The sequence below is a fragment of the Mytilus galloprovincialis genome, chromosome 1 (assembly GCF_965363235.1).
Source record: "Mytilus galloprovincialis chromosome 1, xbMytGall1.hap1.1, whole genome shotgun sequence".
Taxonomy (NCBI): domain Eukaryota; kingdom Metazoa; phylum Mollusca; class Bivalvia; order Mytilida; family Mytilidae; genus Mytilus; species Mytilus galloprovincialis.
Genome location: NC_134838.1, coordinates 131,751,641 through 131,779,179, shown reverse-complemented (window position 1 = coordinate 131,779,179; position 27,539 = coordinate 131,751,641). Strand labels below are relative to the sequence as shown.

The 27,539-nt window shown below is 33.7% G+C and overlaps 1 protein-coding gene across 1 annotated transcript; it reads left to right on the top strand.

Moving 5' to 3' along the window:
- Positions 1-577: 577 nt before the first annotated feature.
- Positions 578-26,177, top strand: LOC143060217 (uncharacterized). Its single transcript, XM_076233552.1, has 4 exons — positions 578-963; positions 12,619-12,851; positions 23,009-23,303; positions 23,575-26,177. The coding sequence occupies exons 1-4, from the start codon at positions 744-746 to the stop codon at positions 25,989-25,991; spliced, it is 3,165 nt and encodes a 1,054-aa protein (XP_076089667.1). The 5' UTR covers positions 578-743; the 3' UTR covers positions 25,992-26,177.
- Positions 26,178-27,539: the final 1,362 nt, after the last annotated feature.

Sequence of the window (27,539 nt, the reverse complement as noted above, 5' to 3'; positions counted from 1 at the left end):
AGTTGAAGAGCATTGAGGACAAAAATTCCTAAAAGTTTTGCCAAATACAGCTAAGGTAATCTTTGCCTGAGTTACAAACTTCACGAAAATTATGATAAAATAAACAATAAAACTTCATATATTTCTACATCTTATTCTGTCTTTTTATATATATAAAAAATATCGATTTTGGTTGAAATGATAGGACATTTTTTTTTTGTGGGAACTCATTTTTTTCCTATGCCAGGAAATACAGCAACTGAGCGTTATAGGTCAAACGTTGACGTCACTCGAATTGTGACGTCATGCCAGGTATGCGATACAGGTTTTGCTATGCGATACTGGTTTAGCCATGCGATACGGGGTATGCGATACAGGATAGGTGATACAGACTGGAAAAAAAACCTTTATTAGATATACAAAATTGCTGTATGTTGTACTAAATATATGATAAAACTAAATAACATGTGTATATCTGAATAGTTTGACAGTATTTCATTCGCGTACCAATGTAACGTCAATGAAAAACATTAGATTGAATATCATATTTGTATTCACAATTTCATATTATTTTTTTTTTTTTTCATTTTAGAAAATATTCTCAGATGTTTGATAATTATTATCGCTCGTAATCACGAGAATTGCAGTTGTGCGTTAAAATCCATAAATGTAAAAGAAAAAAGCTTTCATGAACACTGTTTGAAGAAATCATATTAGAACTCTGAAACCGATAGTTGTAAACTTACTTAGTATAGCCTAACGTCATGGCATCTAGACTTACCCAAGAGGAGGAAAACTATGTCAGGATGAGCTTGTTACTAACAGGAATATCACCTCGTGCAGTACGAGCTTTGTTTGATCGTGAATTTGCTCCAGCATGTTTGGATTCCTCAATGAAGAAAGAGTACAACAAACTGAAGGACCTTCAAAAGAAGAGAATTATTAGCCAGTCACAGATGAACCTACTAATCCCTAGATTTCCTGGTAAGTAGAGTAGTTGCCTAGTTACGTCATTTACTTGAATGAAAACTCATGTAAAATTAAATGCTGTTAGTCCGGCGTCTACAAGCATATTTCAGACGAATTGTGCACATCCTGCTACAAGCATGAAATTTGGCATAGACCTTCCTCAACTATTACTCTTTTATTTCAGATAGGGAGGCATTTGAAAAAAATGTCTCACTTCCGGTAAAATCCAAAATGGCGGACCTCATACATAAATCAGCCCAATATCAAAGGCTAGTATTTGAAAAGGTGTTATTATCATGCTACAACCATAATATTTGGTACAAATCTTTGTTTTGTACTACTTTTGGATAAATTATATTGTTTAGATGTCTGCAAAAATCCTACTTCCGGTAAATTCCAACATGGCGGACATTGTACTAAAATAAGCTTATTTTTTAAGGAGGGTAATTGAAATGTGGTTAAACGTATTGCTACTATCATTACATTGTGCAGGAACCTTTCTTTGGTACTTTTAATGGATACAACGTATAAAAAAATCTGTCTTTTAAACCCCTACTTCCGATAATATTCAAAATGGCGGACATAGAAATATCAATTCATTATTTAAATATTCAACTTTTTTACAAAATGTAAAGTAAATGTTGTTTTTTGTGCTGGTCATTAATATTTTGGCTTTAAGTTATCCTCAAAACTCCTAATTCTATTCTGTTGTAAATGTTTACATACAAAGTTGACACTTCCGGTGAAAAATATGGCGTAAATTTCAAAGATGAGTACTCAATCCATTTCTTCGATGTAGAGTTTTGGATAGATTGATTAAAAAACAGGAAGAGGAAAGACTTATTGAGGCTATTCCCATGACTCGGTCTAGTCTTTCTCAGCATGCATAGAAAGCGTGCAATATACCATGGCGGCTATGAATGAGTAACAAGCTTGGAATTGGTTCCTATGCTAACTAGTCCCGACGCTTATGAATGGCGAAGGAACAAATATATGATCCATGGGAACCCTTTTGAACTCTTAGTGAAGCCTCTTCATCTTATCTGGATCTTGTACATTATGGATGTAAGAAACAATACCAGTCTTTGTAAATGTGGAAAATCTGCTCTCCGATTGTGAATAAACATGTATTTGCGGTCTAACGAGTATGCTGATTGGGTATTATGTCCTTACCTCAATAAAATACCTTAAAACTGTAACACGAGTGGATGAATTCTAGGATGCGTATGGTAGTTGTAGCAACAAATGTTCAGGATATTCCATCTTATCCACCACGTTATGTATTTCAAGTTTAGCACTATGTTCACTTTAAGAGGCAGACACTAGAATCATGGTGCATGTGTCTGATGCAGTGAAACACGAACTTAAACGAGTCATGAATCGAACAGTCGTTACTGATGATGCTGTCATTACTGTTTCGCTTCTCCGTGATATTAGTGGTAGACGAACTATGGATTGTGTTTGGGATGGCAAAAAACTTTGAATTAATATCTATCAATGACCTTTCAAATGAACTAGGCAATGAGTAATCACACACACTTATTGTGATACATGCCTTTACCAGTGGTGATACAGTTCTATCTTTGCTTGAAAAGAAAAAAAGACTGCATGTGAGACATTGATGGCATTTGAAAATGTGACTTTAACATAAAGAACAATGATTGATCAACCTAAATCACCGGGATTTTACTATAAGATCGCACCACACAAATTTAACAGATTGGGTTAACATGGTTAACGAAGCAAGAAAATAACTATTTGCGAAAAAGGGAAGGCTAATTGAGGCTATACCCTCAACTTGATCTAGTCTTTTCCAGCATGTAAAACGTACAATATACTAACGGAGGTATTATGGGGACAAGCTTGGAATTGGCTCTTATGCTATCCAGTCCAGGCGCTAATGGATGGCAAAGGGACAAAGAGGATCCCTTTTTAAAAAAACTCTTTCTGAGGCCTCATCATTTTGTCAGAAGCTTGTACATGTTGATGTAAGAAAGGATGATGTGAAAAATCGTGTCTCCCGTAGACTGCCTTGTGTGCATGAGGCGGTGATCGTGAATGAACATGTATTTTTGGCCGAATTGTAGTAGCAGTTTTAAAAATGTTTTAGTAATTAAGTAATTTTATTTAGTTTTAATCAATCTATCCAAAATCTACATCGAAGATATGGATTGAGGACTCATCTTTGAAATTTACGCCAGATTTTTTTTTTTACCGGAAGTGATATCTTTGTATTTAAACATTTACAGCAGAATAGAATAAGTGGTTTTGAGGATAACTTAAAGTCAGCAGAATAAACAACATTTTCTTTACATTTTGAAAAAAGTTGAATATTTTAAAAAAAGAAATTGATATTTCTATGTCCGCCATTGTGGATATTACCGGAAGTAAGGGTTTTAAAGAAATATGTTTTATACATTGTATCCATGAGTAGCACCAAAGAAATGGTTCCTGCACAATGTAATGATAGTAGCAATATGTTTAAACATATTTCAATTACCCTCCCTATAAAATAAGCTTATTTTAGTACAATGTCCGCCATATTAGATTTTACCGGATGTAGGGTTTTTCAAGACATCTAATCTATATAATATATCCAAAAGTAGTAAATAACAAAGGTTTGTACCAAATATTATGATAGTAGCATGATTATAACACCTTTTCACATATAGTGCGGTGACTGAGGGCAATTTTTTGGAATTTAATCTCCCCACCGAACACACACCTACATAATATATCATTGGAAAGAGGAAATCGTGTACTATAATAATATGCCTGTCGTCAGGACTTGATATGGTCACATTTTTTTTTTAATTGAGGTCAAAGGTCATATGTAAAAATCTGTGAAAGTTTGGGAGGGTTTCAATTTTGACATTTTTTTCTATTTCTAAACTCTACCTATATACAAATGATACTGTTTTGGCTTTAGTAATGTTTGTTTTTATACATAAACGATAATCATTGAGATTTTTTTTTATCAAAAAAATCCTAAAACGACGTTTTATAACCAAAACTTCAAAAATCAAGTTTTCAACCTATAAAATGTTTAGAGCACCTTAACCTTATGAAAAATATCAATTTCAGGTAAAAATCAAGTGTCATGCAAGACAATACTTTAAAATTATTTTTTAAGCTATCATAGTGGGTGAGTCATCAAACCAAAGCCATAGAACACTACAGTCAAATATGACCTCAAATTGAATTTGAGGATACTTCAGTTTTTTTATAGACTACTCGTTGCTTTTTTTTCACAATTATTACTGCTACCATAGTATTATCTTTTGTTGTGTATTTGTTACTCTGGTTCATATCTATTACATTATAGGTTTTGTAACTATATCCCCCCTTTTTTCCCTTGCAACGTACCCCAAACTTCAAAAGTATTCCATATAAAAAAGAAGATGTGATATGATGCAAATGAGACAACTCTCCAAATGAGACGAAATGGGACATAAAACAATTATAGGTCCCGTACGGGCTTCAACAATGAGTAAAATTCATACTGCATAGTCTTCAATTCCCGAAATGAATAATATAAAACAAACAAAAATCTAACGTCCTGATTAATGTACAAAATAAATAAGAAACAAATATAGTATATAGAAACAAACGACAAACACTGCATTACCGTCTCGTGACTTGAAACAGACCCGTGTGTACCAGTGCAACAAGCTTTATACCAAATCAACCGTTATCTCCATCATCTTCATTTTCACCAACCGTCACAAGACGTGTTTTAATATTTCTACACATTTCACTCATGGCCACAGGTCTGCACATGAAAGGTTCTGCTCAAAGCAAACACGTTATTTTGAGTTTTTCTTTACAAGTACAGACAATGTATTGTAGGAAGTCCGAAGACCTTTGTTTCTAAAAAAAATACCATCTTCAAACCATTCCTATCAATTCATCCAAGATTTTAAAAGAGATCTAAAAGGGGGTTTATGAAGGTGTGATGACATCCATATGCTTGTCTGCAAAGATGCTGGGGAAATATTATACGAGACGTACACACTATCTTGAATTCGCTCAATTAATTTCCATGGTTGGCAACACATTAAATAGCGTCGCATTTTACTTTAAGTAGCATAAAATCCATTGGCATTCAATGTTTCAACAAGGTGTTTTGAACCAAACTCATGGTACATTTGTAAAGCCAATCCTAAATGAAAAGGAGTAAAACAAATACGATTGCCTCAACAACTGCTTAGCATTTCCACAATTTCTCTGGTGCCATTTCCTGAGAATAGTCTTGGCTGTATGCATTTTCATTGAGTAACCATAGAATGAATTGTAATAAATACGAAGGCATTGGCTGAATTAAGAAGGAAGAGACAATTCATCCGAAGTTGGGTAGTCTTGTTTAGAGTTTCGATGTCTTGTCTAAGTAAACTTGCAGCGAAATGAAATATCTGTCCGTTATTTGTGTCTATTACAGTTGACATTGAGATTTTGAGGTCAGTTTTCAATTGACTAGAAGCTTATATGGCATCTTAAATAGTTATTTTGCTACTAAATATTATGTTATATTTGCCTTGAACTTGTTGAAGTTGTTTGACAACTGAATTTCTATAGAAATAAATTAGTTTAGACTGCAATTTACATGTAGAATATTTTAAATTAGAATCAACCGGAAGAAATGATCTATATTTATCGAGTAACGGTGTGATGAGGAATGACAATTAAATCGTTGTCAATAGCCAAAATAAAATTACTAAAAGCAGTAAAGTGTTTTGAGATATCTGCTTCCACGGGTTTGGATTTTTTTTTAACGTTTTTAGCAAATAATTTGTAATGCAACCAAAATGGCAGAGTGGTTGAAGTTTAAAAGATGGACGGGAAACTATTTCAACTTTAACTTTATTTGACACGGATAAAACATTTTTAATACGCTCTTCTGATTCAAACGAGTAATTTTTTATCTTTCTAAAATGTTTTGTTGCAACAAAATATACAAGCGCTCCAGTTGAACGACTGCATTCTAGAACGTGTACAAATACCCGAAACTGAGGGACAACAGTCAGATAATTGTATATCGTCATTAAATATTAGAATAGAAGCTTCCTCGCTAAAAAAGGGGGAACAAATATGTTTACTTGTGTAAGTTTTGTAGCATGAACGATGATAAACTGCCTGCACGGAGTTCTTCAAATTAACAGCTATTGCATGAAACAGCTTTCAAGATGTTCACCTCATCCAATCTGTTATGCAATGCAGATACAAAAATCGACTTCCCTAAACTGGTATATTTAATGGAGCAAGTTGCAAAGGACTTGACATATCACGAAATATTTACTGAAACTATCCGTCAATTATTTTGATTTTACAATAAGACTTGTCTGACAAAGTATATTTATTTTAAAACGAAAGAACATAGAATATAAATATATACAAACAAAGTATGTGGCATATATCAGTGCACTTTAATTGAAAATATGTGTATTTATCCTGCAATTGAGTGTCCTATTATACAGATACAACTCTACAGATATCGCTATGCTGTATCTGTATACTATCAATCGTAACTACTCGGCCATTCTCGCTACGCAGTACAATAGCCTCGTATGCACTACGGAGAAATTCTTCTTAAATTGTTGGCCGGAATTGTAGTGATCCGCGACACAAAGAAGTTCTATCCTCCAGGTGGCGCTATAATTTGGTTACATATCATAGTAATCAAGAACTTTAACTCTACCAAATATTTTGGCGCGAAAGAAGGAGCAAAGTAAATAAGTAATGGTAAAAAATTTGTACCATTCCAGTCGAAAAAATATAAAATTCAATCGGATCGGAAAATTTTCCGGACAGGAGCAAGTTAAATCAGTAGTGGTAAAAAAAATGTACCAGTCCAGTCGAAAAAATATAATTTTGAATCGAATCGGAAAATTTTCCGGACAATGATTCCTCCGCCTAATGCATACGAGGTTATTTCTTCGTGCAACCAGAAAGGCCGAGTTGTTCCGATTGTGTATACTATACAGATATCGCTTTAAAGCTCCGCCTACAGCCGGACTGAGTATTGTTTGAACCTGTGTGACCTCAGAATGTGTATTCCAGTTGCATTCCAATGACGATGACAATTGTCGATTTCAAAACTTGAATGTGTATGGTTGTGTTACAAAATCAACCATGTCAATTTCAGCATGCATGTTTAGTGAATTTCAAGTCTGAAGCGTAGGACAACTCGTACACTTCTGTTTCAAATTTGACAATGTTTTGTTATTTGTTTTTACTGTTGAAATTAGTTGTTATGTTAAAATAGATAATTATTCACCTTGAGCGATGTCTTATTGTTGACCATTCGAGATTCTTTTTTGCGAACCCGTCTTCAGCGTAATGTGTGATTTGATATTACTACGCGGGCCTCAAGGGATAACAAATCGAAAATAAATGCTAAATATGTTAGTTTTTGTGTCTTTCAAAACACAAACAATATACAGAATTAATTGCAGGATAAAGACAATAACTGTTTAGTGTCTTTAAATATCAGCTGTATTTGTACTCGGCTCGAAACAGGTGTAGTAGCTCGCTAAAAGCTCGCATGCCATACACCTTGTTTCCTAGCCTCGTACAAATACAGCTGATATTTAAAGACACTAAACAGTTATTGTCTATATAATAGCGAAAAAGGTAGTAATTTCATATATCATTTGAGAGCAAATTATTGACTAATACACAAAATGTGACGGAAGGCAAGTGATTGAGTTCCGTGTTGAAATTGAAGATTTTTACTCCATTCTTTTTCCATTGATTTCTTAAGTTTTTTTTTCATATTTTGGTTCCGAAATTTTTATCACTAATTAGTTTTATTAAATATTACATGCTTAAAATATTATGGGATAATTTTTATTACTACTATGAAGAGGAAACTAAAGTTTGAGTCTGAATTTGCAATTAAAATTACCTCAATTTTAAATAGTCTAAACTTCGCAAATTTAAAGATTAGAAGAAAATGAAATACTGAATGGAATATTTTGACATATAGAAATAGCTTCAGGAAAAACTATTTCAATTAAATGTAAGCACACATACACATTTTTTTCATTTTGAAAAAGGGGGGTTGAAACTCTCCAATATACTACCAGTCATTAAAACGACTTTTTAGATAAAAGTGACCGTACGAAATTCTGACGACAGGGCAAAAACTAAAGAAGACATATTTGTCTTTAAGTTAAGACCATTTTAAGCCGTGTGTTATTTGGGGAGATTAAACTCGCGATCTAGACGACTTTTTACACTTCTGTCACCGCACTAATACTAACCTTCGATATTGGGTTGATTTAAGTATGAAGTCCGCCATTTTGGATTTTACCGGAAGTGCGACATTTTTTTCAAATGCCTCCCTATCTGAAATAAAAGAGATATATATGAGGAAGGTCTATGCCAAATTTCATGCTTGTAGCAGGATGTGCACAATTTTTCACAAAGCCGCCGTACTATCTAGATATGCATTACAACAATCAATGTATTTTGATTGACGTATGACGCCGAAATATCTTAAAATGCACCAGATAAGCACCAAATAAGCACCAGAAATGCAATAATTTTGATGCAAAAATATTTAAAAATCAAAAATCTTGTAACAAAATATCAAAGAGCCGATAAAACCAATCAGGGCAAAAAGCAAAGCCAACCCCGGACAAGGAAGCAGAGCTATGCAGCGTGTAATAAAGATACCCAAAGAAAACCGGAATTAATAGTAAAAGAAAAAAATATGATCCTGTTTTTTGTAAGTAGACAATTTAACGATTGAGTCTTCAACTTAAGAAAAGAACTGAAACTGGGGAAGGGACTATTTAAAAAAAAATGCTGACTTCAAAACCGTAAGAAATAGTTTTACCTGAGTAGAAAATAATACTCTTTATACCAAATCGCCTTTATTAAAGAAATTTGAAAATGCTTAAAACAATAAGTTCTTTAAAGTCAGGAGCGTCAGGCCTTTGTTAGGCCGTGTTCACATTGACCTTAACTCGGTGTTGTGTAAGTGTAACTCCCACGTAAACTAAACACAAGCACGTTCCCATTGATAAAACTCAATGTTTACATGTAGTTTAATCATGTTTTTTTCTACATGAAGTCTCTAGTCAATGTAGGCCTTGTGTAGATTAAGTGTACACAAAACTAGGCATTTAGAACATTAATTTTACCATGTATATTTAGGGAAGAATTGATTTTTTAAATAAAACTGATATTTATAACAGTTATTAATAAAGTTCTGTACAGAAATATTTATCTAAACTTGATATATAATTATTTGTTTTAAAAAAAAAATTAACGCAGATTTATTAACCCCTTATCAAGACTCAAAGCATCATCATTGCCGAACACATAATTCATTTGAAAAGGTCTTCATGAATCGACTTGACGTACACAGAGATATTTGCCACTGGATTTTACTCAAAAAGAATTCACTCATAACTGCATTACTAAAACAAAGTGTGAGGTAAATTTTATTGTTTGTCTAGTATCTCAGATCCATTAAAATACACTTAGAAAATAAAAATAAAAAAAACAAAAAAAAAATACCTCTCCCTTTGTCAAATATTCTTGGACATGCGAAGAAGAAATAACATTTGAAAGAATCAGAAAAGATATAAATGTAGTGATCCTTAACATCGCAATCCTTTTTTTTTCGTCTGTAAGAACGCTGCTGCGGCCGACGTTTTCTGGCCTTCTTTTACTTTAAGGGTCCCTATACTTTAGAGTTAGAGTTCAGTCATGGTTATGGTTAGATTAGTGGATGTTCTAGGTAAGGGTTAGGTTTTACGGTTAAGGCTAGGTTTGGGGTTAGGGATAGTTTAGTATAGCTTTATATGGGTTGGGAGCCCTGAGGTGAAGGAAGGCCCGTTTTCAAATGTGTAAACGACACATCTTTAGTATCTTTAAACTACTGCAAATCATAAAATTGGCTTTCATAAAGGAGCAACCATTTAACTTCAATATTTTGCGCGAACGTTTTTATTCAGTTCTTTTTTCGATGCTAGCAATCAAATATTTTTTTTCAATATTTTACACTATAATGTATGGAAAAACTCTGGATTCAGAATATTTTATTTTTTTTTATCAAATTGAGGATCAGACTATTTTTCATGGAAAAATCCTGCGACCCCCTCCCCCCCCCTCCTTTTCGATGTTAAATGGTCGTTCCAAAACTGCTAAAAAAATTGCCCGAAAAAATCTTATGTATAGATGTGAACAAATTTAATGTGAAACCAGTGTACATTACAGTTAACTAATTGTAAACATTTTTACTGTACATGGCGTATGTTGTGAACACGGCCTAGGTCTTGTATATATTTTTGTATTTGTATAATATAGTATGACGTTTATTATTACTGGACTAGTTCGCATAATTGTTTAGGAGGCAGCTGCAGTACGACTCTGGGTGCGTGATTTTTTTTCGCTATATTGAAAGCCTATTGGTAGCCTTGAACTTTTTTCTGCTCTTTGGTCGGGTTGTTGTCTCTTTGACATATTCCCCATTTCAATTCTCAATTATATTTCTTTACCACATGTACTAGTTGACTCTCTAGCCTAACTTTGTTCCAATTCAACGAAAATGAGATAAAAATACTCATCAATATCTGTCTTTGTTAAACATCGAATAGATTGAGTTCCATGTCATCCCTGCTGAAGTGACAGCGTATTCTATTAGCGTATCTCATGCGCGTTATTCTAATATTCACTGGGATTAATCCGATGTCGGTAACTGTCCAAAAATGGCTAATGCAGATCTATTGATAATAATTCTTGAAAGGGAGCAACCCATGTACAGTACCGTATCTCGTGCAGAGGGTTCTGTTTAATGATGAAATAAACCTTTTCAAATTAAGATATCCTGAAGATAAATTCAAAAATGTAAATTGATGTCCATAATTGATTTTTTCTTTGGCTGAAACTGATAGTGTCGATGCCAGTCAATGATATCATTCCAATAATCTACGGTTCGAATACCATTTTCCATTTACAAATATATATCACCTGATGAAGAGTTGTCTCAATGGCACTCGTATCAAATCTTCATATTTTTATAGTGATTTTTATATGTCATTACCATTACTTAAGACACAAAAAAGAATATCAAAATTGACAGATGCCATGAAGCTATTAACTGAACTTCGAAGTCTCCACTTAAGTATGTTGTAAGTCTCAAGAAAAATGTAAAATCACAAAATTACTCCGAGGAAAATTCAAAACGGAATGTCCCTAATCAAATGTCTAATCAGAAGCACAAACACTTCAAGTCAAACGAAAAGATACAAAGGCTGTATACATGCATCTTAAAACATAAAAGATTGATTGATTGTTGGTTGTTAAAAGTCCAAAGAAAAGAGAGACAAACCCAATTGTGAAGAGCAGATTAATTATCTGCTACAGCTAATTAAAGCAAATACTTTTTATATAAAAAAAAAAAAAAAAGACATCAATATTATAACAGGAAACCGATAAGTCGATTATCGTTTAATTATTCGATACTTGGTACTTAAATTTGGGTGAATTACCTTTCGACAGACTGTTACCTTATGAGCTGTTATGTAAAATTAAAACCAGCTCATTGTGTCAGTCTAGTAATAAGCATGTTGTTGCCCTAATATGTATTTAAAATGGCTTTTGGCGACATAAAACATGCATATATCAGCAACATATAGGAGTCGTCTTGTCTATTTGCAGGTCTGTCATTCTGTCTGTTCATTCTACGTTGTGTCTGACGCATAACAATTGTAACATTTAATAAAATTAAATTTAATAAAATTAGATCAAACTTGGTATGCAGATGCATCATCGGAGGCATGTCATTAAACAACGTCACATAACTCAAGTTGCATTTCCTATCATAATTTTCTTGATAGAGGGTTGCTGCTCACAACGAAGCTATTAAATCAAGAGTTCCAAATGGTGAAGTTGAATTCATCTTTTCGTAAATTTTATGGACGCCATCACGAGTTGGTTGACCGTTATGGAATAACCGTTTCACAAATGATATCGGATATGTTCCTTACGTCGTAACTACAATCCCCTTCCCTTGACCTACCGAATTAGACTATTTACCGGATTTGATATCTCATAAACAACACGACTAGCGCCATATGTGGAGCAGGATTTGCTTACCCTTCCGGAGCACCTGAGACACCCCTAGTTTTTGGTGGGGTTCGTGTTGTTTATTCTTTAGTTTTCTATGTTGTGTCATGTGTACTATTGTTTGTCTGTTTGTCCTTTTCATTTTTAGCCATGGCGTTGTCAGTTTATTTTCGATTTATGAGTTTGACTGTCCCTCTGGTATCTTTCGTCCCTCTTTTCATCAACAACGTTGTTATCCTCTTACAGGTGATGTTTTTTTCTCGGTTTTGGTATGTGACCCGGATTTGTTTGGCTTAATCGATTAAGGACTATCAAACAGCAGTATACCACTGTTGCCTTTATATATATGTAGTTGTAGGCTATTAAGAGATCATTGGGATTTTTTTTGACAGGAAAAGGAAGGTTGTATAAGAGCCTCTATAGAATGTAGATCGTAAATGACAGCAATGATCAGTGAATAGAGTAAAAAATGATACTTTAATTCACAGCAACTAAAATGCAAGTATAGAGTGGTATTATTCAGACGATGCAGATAACACTTTGTTTTAATTGTGTCCAGTGTTTAAGGATTTGACGATCTTTTATTTATAGCTGTACCTGATTCTAAAATATTTGACGTAACTCTTATGATAACGTTACTTAGAAACCTGACCAACTTGACTCCTCCACGTGGTGGATATGACTGCCTACCGCCGGTTGCTACCGAAGTTACACCTCCTTCAGATTTGGCCAGGATAAAACATTACAGAAACATCTTGGCTCACCTGGATGAGGGGAAAATAGACAATGCTATGTTCACCACAGCATGGGAAGATATAACTGGTGTAAGTATCTTAGAACAATACATTATTATATAGCATATAAATGCAGAATGTTACCATGAATACAATATATACATACATCATATTTTACCATTTAGAGTATCTAAAAACCCATCAATGACCGGTATTCATTAACACATGAATGAAACATACAGTTACCGTAATGTGTTAGAAAGCATGGAAAAGCGAATGGTTAAAAATTAGATTTTTCTTCCATGTTTCTACTAATTTACTATTACTACCCTAGCATGCTTATACTCAGTACAAATTTATCAGAAGAAGACTGGCAATGACTGGGATTTATCGTCTTTCTACGCGTGTTGCGCTTAGTTAACAGAGAATGATAATGAGCCAAATAGGAAACAACAGGAACTCAGCGTACATACTTAGGTGTTTTGTTAATATCCTTTATGATAAGTACCATATTTTATTCAATGTGTAAATTCGTTAAAGAGAATCAAGAGATAAAGTGAGTCAATGCAGTATTGGAATCCTGTTTTTGTCAGAAGAACTGTAAATTCAGAAATTATTGCGATGTTTTTATTATTGCAAAAATTGCAACAGGGTTATAATTGCATTAATTAAAACTCGGATTTTGATTTTTTTTTTATGAATTAAAAACTATTGACGTTTACAAATTAGAATAAAAGGTGTGGTTTGATTGTATATAAGACAACTATCTATAAAAGCTGATATCGAACTATTGATTAAACTTCATCACCCCGTATAACCCCGATACAAATGAAACCGGACGTTGACGCGTTCGAAGCGATAATCAGGACAATATTTAGGATGACAACAATTAGGAATGCCTCTCTAGAACTTATTTGAGTATATATAAATATGTCAATGTGCATGATATTTTATTTATTCAATTATACAATTGTTGTTAGTTTTAGATATTGCATAGAACGATTGATAAAACTGCAAGATGCAAAACGCACAGACATGGTGCAATTTCATACGTTTTATAAGATAAACAATGCTGAATATCTTTTCGTGCATACACCTTTGCGTATTAATACCTTAAGCAATAACAAATAACTATAATTTGAATTACTACGTGCCTTCAAATGTTCCTTAGAACTAAGAATAAACACAATATCATAGTAAATAAGTTTTCTCTTACTGTATTGTTCGTTCCACTAAATGTGTCGCGTTCGTTGTGCGTTTTAAAAAAATCACTGTGCAGTTCGTTGACAAAAACCGTCACAAATCACTTTCTTGTCAAGGTATTCGAGATGATTTCGGCGACCCTTTTTTCTATATTTTATTGTAAATGTTTATCCGTTAAATTAGTCAAAATAGTTGAACTTAAATCGCCAGTCACCCAAAGCCAAAACTGCAGTGTTTAACCAGCGTACATCTGATAGGAATGTTTCTATTGAAAATTGGGACTTTCAACGTTATTCCAGATGAAATAAACAGTTAATAAATATATTCCAGAGGAAATAAAGGTTCAAAAAGTATTGAACAGTCATTAAAACATTAATGACTTCCTTTTCACAATTTGAGGCTCTTCAAAATGCTGATGTTGGTCCAAATTCGCATAGACGAAAGCAGACATAGGAGCTCGTTGAACTTAGGTTTGCCGAATGCCTTAGATGGCATTCCAACTGCTTTATCTATGGGTGGGTTTTTTTTTTTTATTTACATATAAAGCTTTTTAGATGTGGTGTGATGGCCAGTGATACAACTTTCCACCAAAGTTTAAATGAAGTGGGTGAATAAAGCAATTATTATAGTCCAATGTACAACATTTAACAGTGAGGAAAACCTATACCATATAGTCGGCTATAAAAGACACCAATTATGTTCCAGACCTTATAAGTATTTGGACCGTACGTGTACGGTCTGGGCCGAATGCGTACTTTTTCAAAATACCCATACGGTCGGACCGTACGCGTACGGTCTGACTTATATTAAGAAGTATACATAAAATATCGACAAAGGACGAATGGGAATATACGATCCAATGTCTCGTGTACTTTACAAACCCTTGAAAAACTTTTTGAGAGGTCCATAAATTGCCTGTTGAAAGGCAACAATTGTGTCCTTATCATCAATATACCTCATTTTATCCAGTGGCAGTAATTCCGGAGGGCCTCCTTCCAGGACCTACATGTAGTATGTGTTGCTACTTTGTGCTTATCTTGAACGTTAAGCAGCCAATAATCAGCTATTACGTACGCGTGTCATTAACAAATAAAGGGGTCTAGAAATTGTTAAGTATCAACTGTGAAACGTTTCAAATTTTTTATTGATAACTATTAAGACATGATAAAAGAAAGAAAGCAAATGTATAAGGTTAGGATGATGGTTGATGATTGATGCTTTGCTCAATTGCATGATTTGCCGATGACGCCAAAGGTAACTGGGGAATATAAATATGGTCTTTTTGGTCTTCTCCGAAATAAGTCAAAATTTGAATGAAATGCATATGGGTGGGCATAGACTTCAAGGTGCTTAAAGTACCATAATTACCAATCATGTAGATTTTGGCATCACAGTAGAAAGACTGTAATGTTCGAGGAAACTGAACATAATCTTTATACCTTAAAAATTAAACAAACAAAAAAAACATAATCGAAGAAAGCAATTCAGTTAATATTAAGAAGTATCTCTTCATCTTTATATCTTTACATTAAAGAAACTGTATTACTATTGACGGTTATAAGTTACATGTTCAATGTATACACATATTCTCTAGCCTTAATGTAACTATGTTGTACTCTATGGATTAGGACCCTTGGACCCGCCTCTGAGATTCAGGCCAAAAGCCTATAATCCATTAATTGTTTTTGATGGGGGTCTTTGATTGCCGTCTACATCAAAAAGAAGATGTACTATTGAAACAACTCTTCGCAAGAGACCAGACGACACAAAAATGAACAACTATAGGTCCCCGCACGGCCTTCAACAATGAACAAAAGCCCATACCGCATAGTCAGCTAAAAATCACACAGAAATGACAATTGTTTTAACAATTCATAAGAGAAAACTAACAGCCTATTTTTTGCAAAAAATAGTGAACACAAAAATATATATAACCACTGATTACAAGCTCCTGTCTTTAGACAGGCACATACAGAATATGGCGGGATTAAACATGTTAGCGGGTACCTAACCCACCCCTAACCGTACAATGACTGTCGTATGGTAAACATTTTCTAAAATGCTATCAAATTAGATATTCGGACGTGTGAATCTGTATGCTTAGTCATATTTGCATCTGTCGAGTTAATCTGTTAATGTATTTCTACCAATTCATCTTTCGTATACATAAGGAATTTTTTTACATGTACAAAATACCTCCAAGAGTGTTTCGACAATACAACGGATATTATGGGTTGCTGTCTCCATGTTATGGTGGTAAATTATTTATTTTTTAAACATGCATATTGGTTATAATCATATCAAAGCATTATTTTATACACGCAAAATTCATTGACAAACGCAATATTGTGTCAACGAAGCGTACAGTATAAAAAGGTGTAATGACAACGAAGCGTACAACATGAAAATAAAGACACTTTAAAACGTGTATTTTTTTGTTTCTAGACACAACATACGACCTTTATAAGTTTGCTAATTTTAACTATGAAATTTTCAAAAATGTATGTTATAAAAACTATGAGGTACAAGAAACATTAAGTTTTGAATATTTTAAAATACCAAGCACGTTTTATCATTGATATCGTCGTGCGTTATTTGATGTTTGTATATAAAAATTCAACATATTTGAAAAGCCTTTTAGTAACTATTGAGTATTATGGCAAAGAATATATTGGAGCAAAATATCCGAAGAATAGATATTGGATTTTCTTTAAAAGTATTAATTTCTTACTGTCTGAACTCAGTGTTACACGATGTGTTCGATTCGAACGCGTCAACGTCCGGTTTCATCTGTTTCGGGGTTATACAGGGTGTTCATTTAAATAACGAACTTTGCTTGATTAAGATGTTAAAAAGTGAAACATAATGTAGCCATGTCCCCTTCATATCCCTTGTATTACTAAATAAAAGGCCTGCAGACATTTGCTGCTTCAAATAAAATATTTTAAAATATTTGATTTAATGTTATATTTTAAATGTTGGTAGTCAGATTGGCTGCATCACAGCTCTAACATGCTTTGATTTGTATACATGGCATATTTTTCTATGAATTTAAAAGCTGTGCTATGTCAATTTAACATAAGGACGTTCAAAAGGACCTATTTTGTTAGAAGTATATATATTAAACATTTCTTTCCCAGAATGTGACCTACCAATTTAAACTTATCACCGGGTTTGTACTAACATGAGCAACATGATGGGTGCCACATTTTGAGTAGAATATGCTTACCCTTCCAGAGCACATGAGACCTGTTGCTATGTCTTTTGTTTTCTATGTTGTATTTTGTGTACTGTTGTTTGTCTGGGGTTTTTTTTCTTTTCTTTTTTAGCCATGTCATTGTCGGTTTATTTTCGCCAGTTTGAATGTCTCTTTGGTACCTTTCGCCTCTCTTTTGTAAATAAAAGATAAACATGATAAGAGCAAGTAATTCATCACGTCAATCATATTATATTGTTATATTCTAAGTTAAATGTGTCATAGAAAATCAATTTTTAGTAGTTTTGTGAAAATATAAAGAATTAACTTAGTTTTCTAACAGTTTCTGATCAAATACATGTACATTGTATCAAAATACTTATAAAATTATTTAACACAGTGTTTGTCAATGTCAGGAATATTTTCTTCAAAAAATGTACATAATGCATGCATTTGATTAATCTTTTAGTCATTATTAAATTCAAAGCTTTCCATTTTTTTAGCCCACCGTTCCAAAAGGAAGGGTGAGCTGCCATCAGTTGGCGTCCGTGGTCGTCGTCCATCCTGTGTTAACTATTCCAAACATCTTCTTCTCTGAAACTACTGAACCAATTCCAACCAAACTTAAGCTGAATGATCCTTAGGGTATCTATAAAACGATCCTTAGTGCATCTGGTTTTATTTTCTGTTTCCTCAGAAAACATGGTTGCCATGGCTAAAATTAGAACATAGGGTAATGCAGTTTTCGACTCATATCTCAAAAACTAAAGCATTTAGAGGAAATCAGACAAGAATTTAAAGTATTTATTAGGTCAATGTCTACCTACTCTGAAATTATCAGCCAAATCAGGTATTTGATTTTTAGGTTATTGCCCCTGAATTGATGAGTTATTTTGCAGTTTTTGGTTATTATCTTGAATATTATTATAGATAAAGATAAACTGTAAGTAGCAAAAATGTTAAGCAAAGTAAGATCTACAAATAAGTTCTATTTGACCAAAATTGTCAATGGACCCCTCAAGGAGTTATTGCCCTTTAAAGACAATTTTTCACAATATGTTCATCTAGTTTGCTTACTTTAAAAAATCTTCTCCTTTGAAACTACTGAATCAATTTCAGCCAAACTTGGGCTGAATGAGTTTCAGAGTGTCTTATATAAATTTTGTATTTTATTTCCTTGTACGTCAAGAACCATAGCCACTATGGCTAAAATAGAACATAGGGATAAAATGCATTTTTTTGCTTTTGAAGAAAATATGACAGATACAAAGAAAATTTAAATTGAATTTGTAAGCCACTTATTAATATATATTGAAAAGCAAAAATAATCATTGATGAAAGATTTAAGAAAACATTACAGTTGAGCGATTCAGGCTCTTGAGAGCCTCTAGTTTAATTCTTAACCGGATTTTTGAAGAAATTATTTGTTATTAATTTTGGGATGTACGGCTGGCGGTCATGCAGGTGGGCGGGCGGCAGCCAAATGTTGTCCGTGCAGCCTCTAGTTTAATTCTTAACCGGATTTTTGAAGAAAATATTTGTTATTAATTTTGGGATGTACGGCTGGCGGTCATGCAGGTGGGCGGGCGGCAGCCAAATGTTGTCCGTGCAGCCTCTAGTTTAATTCTTAACCGGATTTTTGAAGAAAATATTTGTTATTAATTTTGGGATGTACGGCTGGCGGTCATCTAGGTGGGCGGGCGGCAACCAAATGTTGTCCGTGCATTTACTCATAAACCGTTCAACCAAAGCTTTTGAAATTTTAATATGTTATTACTGACAACAAAATGAGGGTCAGTTTTTTTTTACTTTTACCGTTCAGGTGGTATGGTTCTTGAAAGATTAAAAAAATGGCGTTTCCAGTCGTGTCCATGCATTCACTCATGAACCGTTCATCCAAAGCTTTTCAAATTTAAATATGTTGTTACTGACGACAAAATGGAGGTTAAGTTCAATAATGACGATTTTCACTTTTCCTGTTCAGGAGTTATGGTTCTTGAAAGATTGAAAAATGGCGTTTCCAGTCATGTCGTTGCATTTACTCATGAACCATTCAACCAAAGCTTTTCAAATTTTAAAATGTTGTTACTGATGACAAAATGGAGGTCAAGTAGGATAATGACGATTTTCACTTTTACTGTTCAGGAGTTTCAGTTCTTGACAAATTGAAAAAATGGCGTTTCCAGTCGTGTCTGTGCATTTACTCATGAACCGTTTAACCAATGCTTATTAAATTTTAATATGTTGTTACTGATGACAAAATTGAGGTCAAATTTGATATTCACGATTTTCACTTTCACCGATCAGGAGTTATGGTTCTTTTAAGATTAAAAAAAAAGAGTTACTGTTCTTGAAAGATTTCAAAATTGTGAACCATTACTCATAAAAACATAAAATCTAAAATTTGTATCACAATTCAAATTCAAAGCTGTTTTAAGCTTAAATGTTGTGTCTATACTTGTTCAACTGTTCAGGGTTTGACCTCTGCAGTAAAAATCCGTTTTGCTGTCTCTCTGACAGCCTCTTGTTATTTATCTTTTTATCGGACAAAATAAGTCACTAAAACCTGTCAATATATTTTAACTAATGATGACTGGTACATTTCCAGACTATCAGTAGGTGGACATCCAATGAATCAGGAGTGTGTTAAGTCATACTATCAGTAGGTGGACATCCAATGAATCAGGAGTGTGTTAAGTCATACTATCAGTAGGTGGACATCCAATGAATCAGGAGTGTGTTAAGTCATACTATCAGTATATTAGGTGGACATCCAATGAATCAGGAGTGTGTTAAGTCAGACTATCAGTAGGTGGACATCCAATGAATCAGGAGTGTGTTAAGTCAGACTATCAGTAGGTGGACATCCAATGAATCAGGAGTGTATTAAGTCAGACTATCAGTAGGTGGACATCCAATGAATCAGGAGTGTGTTAAGTCATACTATCAGTATATTAGGTGGACATCCAATGAATCAGGAGTGTGTTAAGTCAGACTATCAGTATATTAGGTGGACATCCAATGAATCAGGAGTGTGTTAAGTCATACTATCAGTATATTAGGTGGACATCCAATGAATCAGGAGTGTGTTAAGTCAGACTATCAGTATATTAGGTGGACATCCAATGAATCAGGAGTGTGTTGAGTCATACTATCAGTATATTAGGTGGACATCCAATGAATCAGGAGTGTGTTAAGTCATACTATCGGTATATTAGGTGGACATCCAATGAATCAGGAGTGTGTTAAGTCATACTATCAGTAGGTGGACATCCAATGAATCAGGAGTGTGTTAAGTCATACTATCAGTAGATTAGGTGGACATCTAATGAATCAGGAGTGTGTTAAGTCAGACTATCAGTATATTAGGTGGACATCCAATGAATCAGAAGTGTGTTAAGTCATACTATCAGTATATTAGGTGGACATCCAATGAATCAGGAGTGTGTTAAGTCATACTATCAGTATATTAGGTGGACATCCAATGAATCAGGAGTGTGTTAAGTCATACTATCAGTATATTAGGTGGACATCCAATGAATCAGGAGTGTGTTAAGTCAGACTATCAGTATATTAGGTGGACATCCAATGAATCAGGAGTGTGTTAAGTCAGACTATCAGTATATTAGGTGGACATCCAATGAATCAGGAGTGTGTTAAGTCATACTATCAGTATATTAGGTGGACATCCAGACTTTCAGGAGTGTGTTAAGTCATACTATCGGTATATTAGGTGGACATCCAATGAATCAGGAGTATGTTAAGTCAGACTATCAGTATATTAGGTGGACATCCAATGAATCAGGAGTATGTTAAGTCAGACTATCAGTATATTAGGTGGACATCCAATGAATCAGGAGTGTGTTAAGTCATACTATCAGTATATTAGGTGGACATCCAGACTATCAGGAGTGTGTTAAGTCATACTATCGGTATATTAGGTGGACATCCAGACTATCAGGAGTGTGTTAAGTCATACTATCGGTATATTAGGTGGACATCCAATGAATCAGGAGTGTGTTAAGTCATACTATCAGTATATTAGGTGGACATTCAATGAATCAGTAGTGTGTTAAGTCAGACTATCAGTATATTAGGTGGACGTCCAATGAATCAGGAGTGTGTTAAGTCATACTATCGGTATATTAGGTGGACATCCAATGAATCAGGAGTGTGTTAAGTCATACTATCGGTATATTAGGTGGACATTCAATGAATCAGTAGTGTGTTAAGTCAGACTATCAGTATATTAGGTGGACGTCCAATGAATCAGGAGTGTGTTAAGTCAGACTATCGGTATATTAGGTGGACATCCAATGAATCAGGAGTGTGTTAAGTCAGACTATCGGTATATTAGGTGGACATCCAATGAATCAGGAGTGTGTTAAGTCAGACTATCAGTATATTAGGTGGACATCCAATGAATCAGGAGTGTGTTAAGTCATACTATCAGTAGGTGGACATCCAATGAATCAGGAGTGTGTTAAGTCATACTATCGGTATATTAGGTGGACATCCAATGAATCAGGAGTGTGTTAAGTCATACTATCAGTATATTAGGTGGACATCCAATGAATCAGGAGTGTGTTAAGTCATATTATCAGTATATTAGGTGGACATCCAATGAATCAGGAGTGTGTTAAGACATTTCCAGACTATCAGTATATTAGGTGGACATCCAATGAATCAGGAGTGTGTTAAGTCATACTATCAGTATATTAGGTGGACATCCAATGAATCAGGAGTGTGTTAAGTCATACTATCAGTATATTAGGTGGACATCCAATGAATCAGGAGTGTGTTAAGTCATACTATCGGTATATTAGGTGGACATCCAATGAATCAGGAGTGTGTTAAGTCATACTATCAGTATATTAGGTGGACATCCAATGAATCAGGAGTGTGTTAAGTCATACTATCAGTATATTAGGTGGACATCCAATGAATCAGGAGTGTGTTAAGTCATACTATCAGTATATTAGGTGGACATGCAATGAATCAGGAGTGTGTTAAGTCATACTATCGGTATATTAGGTGGACATCCAATGAATCAGGAGTGTGTTAAGTCATACTATCAGTATACTGTGAAAGTACTATTATTCGTGGGGTACCAATTTTCGTGGATTTCGTGGTTGATGAAAACCACGAATTTAAGTATCCAACGAAATGCTTTTTTCACTCTTGATTCATTATGTAAATTCTAAAACCACGAATTCAAAAATCCACGAACCAGTAAATTTCTCACAAACCACGAAAATTGGTACCCACGAAAATAAGTACCATCACAGTATTAGGTGGACATCCAATGAATCAGGAGTATGTTAAGTCAGACTATCAGTATATTAGGTGGACATCCAATGAATCAGGAGTGTGTTAAGTCATATTATCAGTATATTAGGTGGACATCCAATGAATCAGGAGTGTGTTAAGTCATACTATCGGTATCATAGGTGGACATTCAATGAATCAGGAGTGTGTTAAGTCATACTATCGGTATATTAGGTGGACATCCAATGAATCAGGAGTGTGTTAAGTCATACTATCGGTATATTAGGTGGACATTCAATGAATCAGGAGTGTGTTAAGTCATACTATCAGTATATTAGGTGGACATCCAATGAATCAGGAGTGTGTTAAGTCATACTATCAGTATATTAGGTGGACATCCAATGAATCAGGAGTGTGTTAAGTCATACTATCGGTATATTAGGTGGACATCCAATGAATCAGGAGTGTGTTAAGTCAGACTATCAGTATATTAGGTGGACATCCAATGAATCAGGAGTGTGTTAAGTCATACTAATCTTTGTTATTTAATTGATGAAGAATGTTCTCTATTCATTTCTAGGCTATCGGTAGATTAGGTGGACAGCAAATGAAGGAGGAGTGTGCTAACTTGAAGGTGAAGATACTGGATCAGACTAATCAGGAAATAATGATGGACATTAAACGTTCAAAAGATGAAATGTTGGTGATGAAAAAGTCAGTGAAGAGCTTGAATAATTCAGTGAAGAGCTTGATGAGGACAAAGAAAGCTATGACAGTAGAAGTGAAAAGGTTAAAAACAACCAATGAAGATATGACAGTAGAAGTGAAAAAGTTGAAAATATCTCATGAAGATACAGTTCCGTGGAATATTAGAGGTAAATATTTGGCAGTCAACAATTGTAATATACAAGAAGGAGGTTCTATTTCAAACTATATCTGATTTTTATTCCCCCCTTGTAGCGGAGGGGGGGGGTTAAAGTTTTACCTTTATCCGTCTGTATGTCCGTACGCCCCAAAGTTGGTTCCCATTCTCTAACTTTAGTTTGCTTCAACCAAATGCTATAAAACTTGTACACAATGCCAAACACAAACACAAATAACCAAATACTTGAACTGCAGAATAATATTTTATTATTTATTTTTTAGCACAAATTAATGAGATCCTTGTGGAGTGGAAGGACAATGATAAGAAGTTTATAACAACAGAAGCTACCAAACACGTACTGAAATGCATAAAGGAGAATAGTTGTGTAACTATCGCTGCTAGTTCTGGCGTAGGGAAGACAGCCACACTCCGACATGTAGCTTCTCAGATGTCAGATGAAGGGTACGATGTACTTTTAGTGACAGATCCAGGTGACATTGTGAAGTTTTATAACCCAAAACATAAAACATTGTTTGTTATCGATGATTTATGTGGAAACTATTCTTTAAACCAGACTGACATGAAAGTTTGGGAACCTGTCATGGAGAGAATTAAAAAGATCCTATCAAATAATCTGGTCAAGATACTTGTAGCATGTCGATTACAAGTGTATCAGGATGACAAATTTGAATGTTTATCAGTTTTCAAATCATGTGTATGTAACCTATTATCAGAACACATGTGCTTGACAAAAACTGAAAAAAAGTCAATAGCTGAGTTATATCTGAAAACTAAAGCTTCTGAGATTACAGATTATTTTGATTTATATGATTGTTTCCCACTCTTATGTAAATTGTATAATGAAAATCCTGCACTTAATATCAAAGATTTTTTCCAGAACCCATTTACAGTTTATGAAGCAGAGATTGACAAGTTACAGAAAAAAGGATTTTTTAGTAAATATTGTGCTTTGGCTTTATGTGTTATGTTTAACAACAATTTAAAGGATTCACTATTAACAGGGGAGGTGAATGAAGAAACAAGAACTATTATTGAGAACACTTGTGAGGCATGTAAACTGGATAGAGGGACATCAAGGATTACTTTACAGGATGAACTGAACTCACTTATACATACATTCCTGAAAAAGGAGGAAAACATGTACAAAACTATTCACGATAAAATATTTGACTTTCTAGTGTACTACTTTGGACAGAAAATGTGTCAATGCTTGATAAAGAATGCACATAGTAGTTTGATCAAGGAAAGATTTTTACTAGAAAAACAAGTAAAGATGGATCAGTTTATAACAATTGTGCCGTCTAACTATCATGAAATGTATATACAAAGAATGATTTATGACTGGTCAAAAGGTGAAGTTCAAAATGTATTTTTTAACATCAATATGAAGCTACCTCAGTTTAGACAGAGATTTTTATGTGTTTTGAATGAACTGGATGTATCTTACCAGAGACAACTAGCACTCACCTGTGATGTATATAACAATATTACTCTGTTAATTGTATTATGTTTAATAGTTGATATTCCTATGATTCATTGGTGTGTTAATCATGGTGTTGATGTTAATCAGTGTGGGAATTGGGAAATAACACCATTGTGTATAGCCGTCGCTAAAGGTTTGACAGAAATAGTAAGGATGTTGTTAGACAAAGGAGTAGATTATAATAAATGTGACAATGATAGTTGGTCACCTGTAAAGATTGCATGTGAATATGGACATACAGAAATAGTAAGGATGTTGTTAGACATAGGAGCAGATTATAATAAATTTGACAATGATGGTTGGTCACCTGTAATGAGTGCTTGTAGATATGGACATACAGAAATAGTAAGGATGTTGTTAGACATAGGAGCAGATTATAATAAATTTGGCAATGATGGTTGGTCACCTGTGATGTGTGCTTGTAGATATGGACATACAGAAATATTAAGGATGTTGTTAGACATAGGAGCAGATTATAATAAATTTGACAATGAAAGTTGGTCACCTGTAAAGAGTGCTTGTAGATATGGACATACAGAAATAGTTAGAATGATGTTAGACAAAGGAGTAGATTATAATAAATGTGACAATGATAGTTGGTCACCTGTAATGGGTGCTTGTAGATATGGACATACAGAAATAGTAAGGATGTTGTTAGACATAGGAGCAGATTATAATAAATGTAACAATGATAGTTGGTCACCTGTAATGAGTGCTTGTAGATATGGACATACAGAAATAGTAAGGGTGTTGTTAGACATTGGAGCAGATTATAATAAATGTGACAATGATGGTTGGTCACCTGCAATGAGTGCTTGTAGTAATGGACATATAGATATAGTACGGATGTTGTTAGACATAGGGGCAGATTATAATAAATGTGACAAGGATGGTTGGTCACCTTTAATGAATGCTTGTAGTAAGGGACATACAGAAATAGTAAGGATGTTGTTAGACATTGGAGCAGATTATAATAAATGTAGCAATGGTGGTTGGTCACCTTTAATGAATGCTTGTAGTAAGGGACATACAGAAATAGTAAGGATTTTGTTAGACATAGGAGCAGATTATAATAAATGTGACAATGATATTTGGTCACCTGTAATGATTGCATCTGAAAAAGGCCATAGTGAAATAGTTAATTTGATAAATGAACATTCCAGGAAATTAACTGTGATATCTGAGGATATATAGCAGAATAGGAATGAGATATCAGCTTTTTTGATATGAGTATACTTATTACATATAAAGTCAAAGGCACAAGTCTTTGTTGTTTTTAATCAAATTATTTCGACGATTTTAAACTTAATTTTAAATTTACCATCTTGTTTTATACTTTGTTCTCAATCTTTTTATAATAGATATAATTGTATTCCAACATTTGCCACTGTAATTCAAAACTGTCATCCAGTAAATCACAAAAAGTCTGAGCAATAAAAATGAGAAGATGTGGTATGATCGCCAACGAGACAACTCTCACCAAGAGCCCAAATGACATAGAAGTTAACAACTGTAGGTCACTTTATGGCCTTCACCAATGACCAAAACCCATATCGCATAATCAGCTACAATAGTTCCCAAAATGACAAATTTAAAACAATTTAAACGAGAAAACTAACAGCCTGATTTGTGTACAAAATAAATTAACGAAATACAAATATCATATCAAGCTAAAAGTCCATAATGGAATATATATTAATTTCTTAAGCATAATTCAGGGCGTTATTTTTCTCATTTTTGGATTGTTTCCCAATTAGATATGCCAATGTTTTTCATTGTAGTTATTTTATAGAAAATGGTGACCAAATTTATAAGGATTATAAAGAGGCAAACCATTCTTTTTGCAAATAAAAAAAGTTATAATATGTCATGATTGTTAAAATTGATAACGTTAGTGTGACACAATTCAGATCAACTGATTTCAAGTTTCAGCATAATAACTTTAATAAATAGAAAAATGGGGTGCTTGATTTGGTTTTGTTAATTTTGTATAGTTAATTTAAAGGTAAATGGTCAAAATATTGTAAGAAGAATGTCAAATGTATTCTCTATACATAGAATCATTGTTAGGTCTAAATTATTCATTCTGTACTTATAAAAGTTGGCATGTTAAACTGATGCGACCTCTACTTCATTTTTAATTAATTAGTGTTTGATATCAATAGCATTACCATAACCTTTAGCATAGTATTTTGCCATAAATAGTCGACTAGGTGCTTAAGTCTACTATATTTTAAATTGAGGACGAATGTAACATTAATATGAATGTACAAACATGTATTAATTGTTTGTTATAATCAATGCAATGTTTGTATTGGGCTTTCAATAATAAAAACATTGAGTATCACTAAAGAAATATTGATTGTTGAAATGCCCAAAAGTTACAATGGAATTGGTCAAGTTATGTTCTTATAAGAAATATAGGTTACAAGTATTAGGACATACTTTTTAAGCAGGTAACGTTTTACACAATATAGAAAATATTATGTTTATAATAATGTAAATGAGACAGCAATCCAACAATACAAAAAAAAGACATATAGAAACCAACTTTAGGTCTCCCTACTGAGAATGTCTTTATTCACCTCATTTGAATTCTGGTGAAGAGTTCTCTCCACTGGCGGTTAAACCATATCTTCTCATTTTTAAATTGATCACAGAGTAATTTATTGATATTTTGGAATTTTGTTAATGTATAATTAATTTCTGATAATTTTACATAAGTTAACACACAGTGATAAA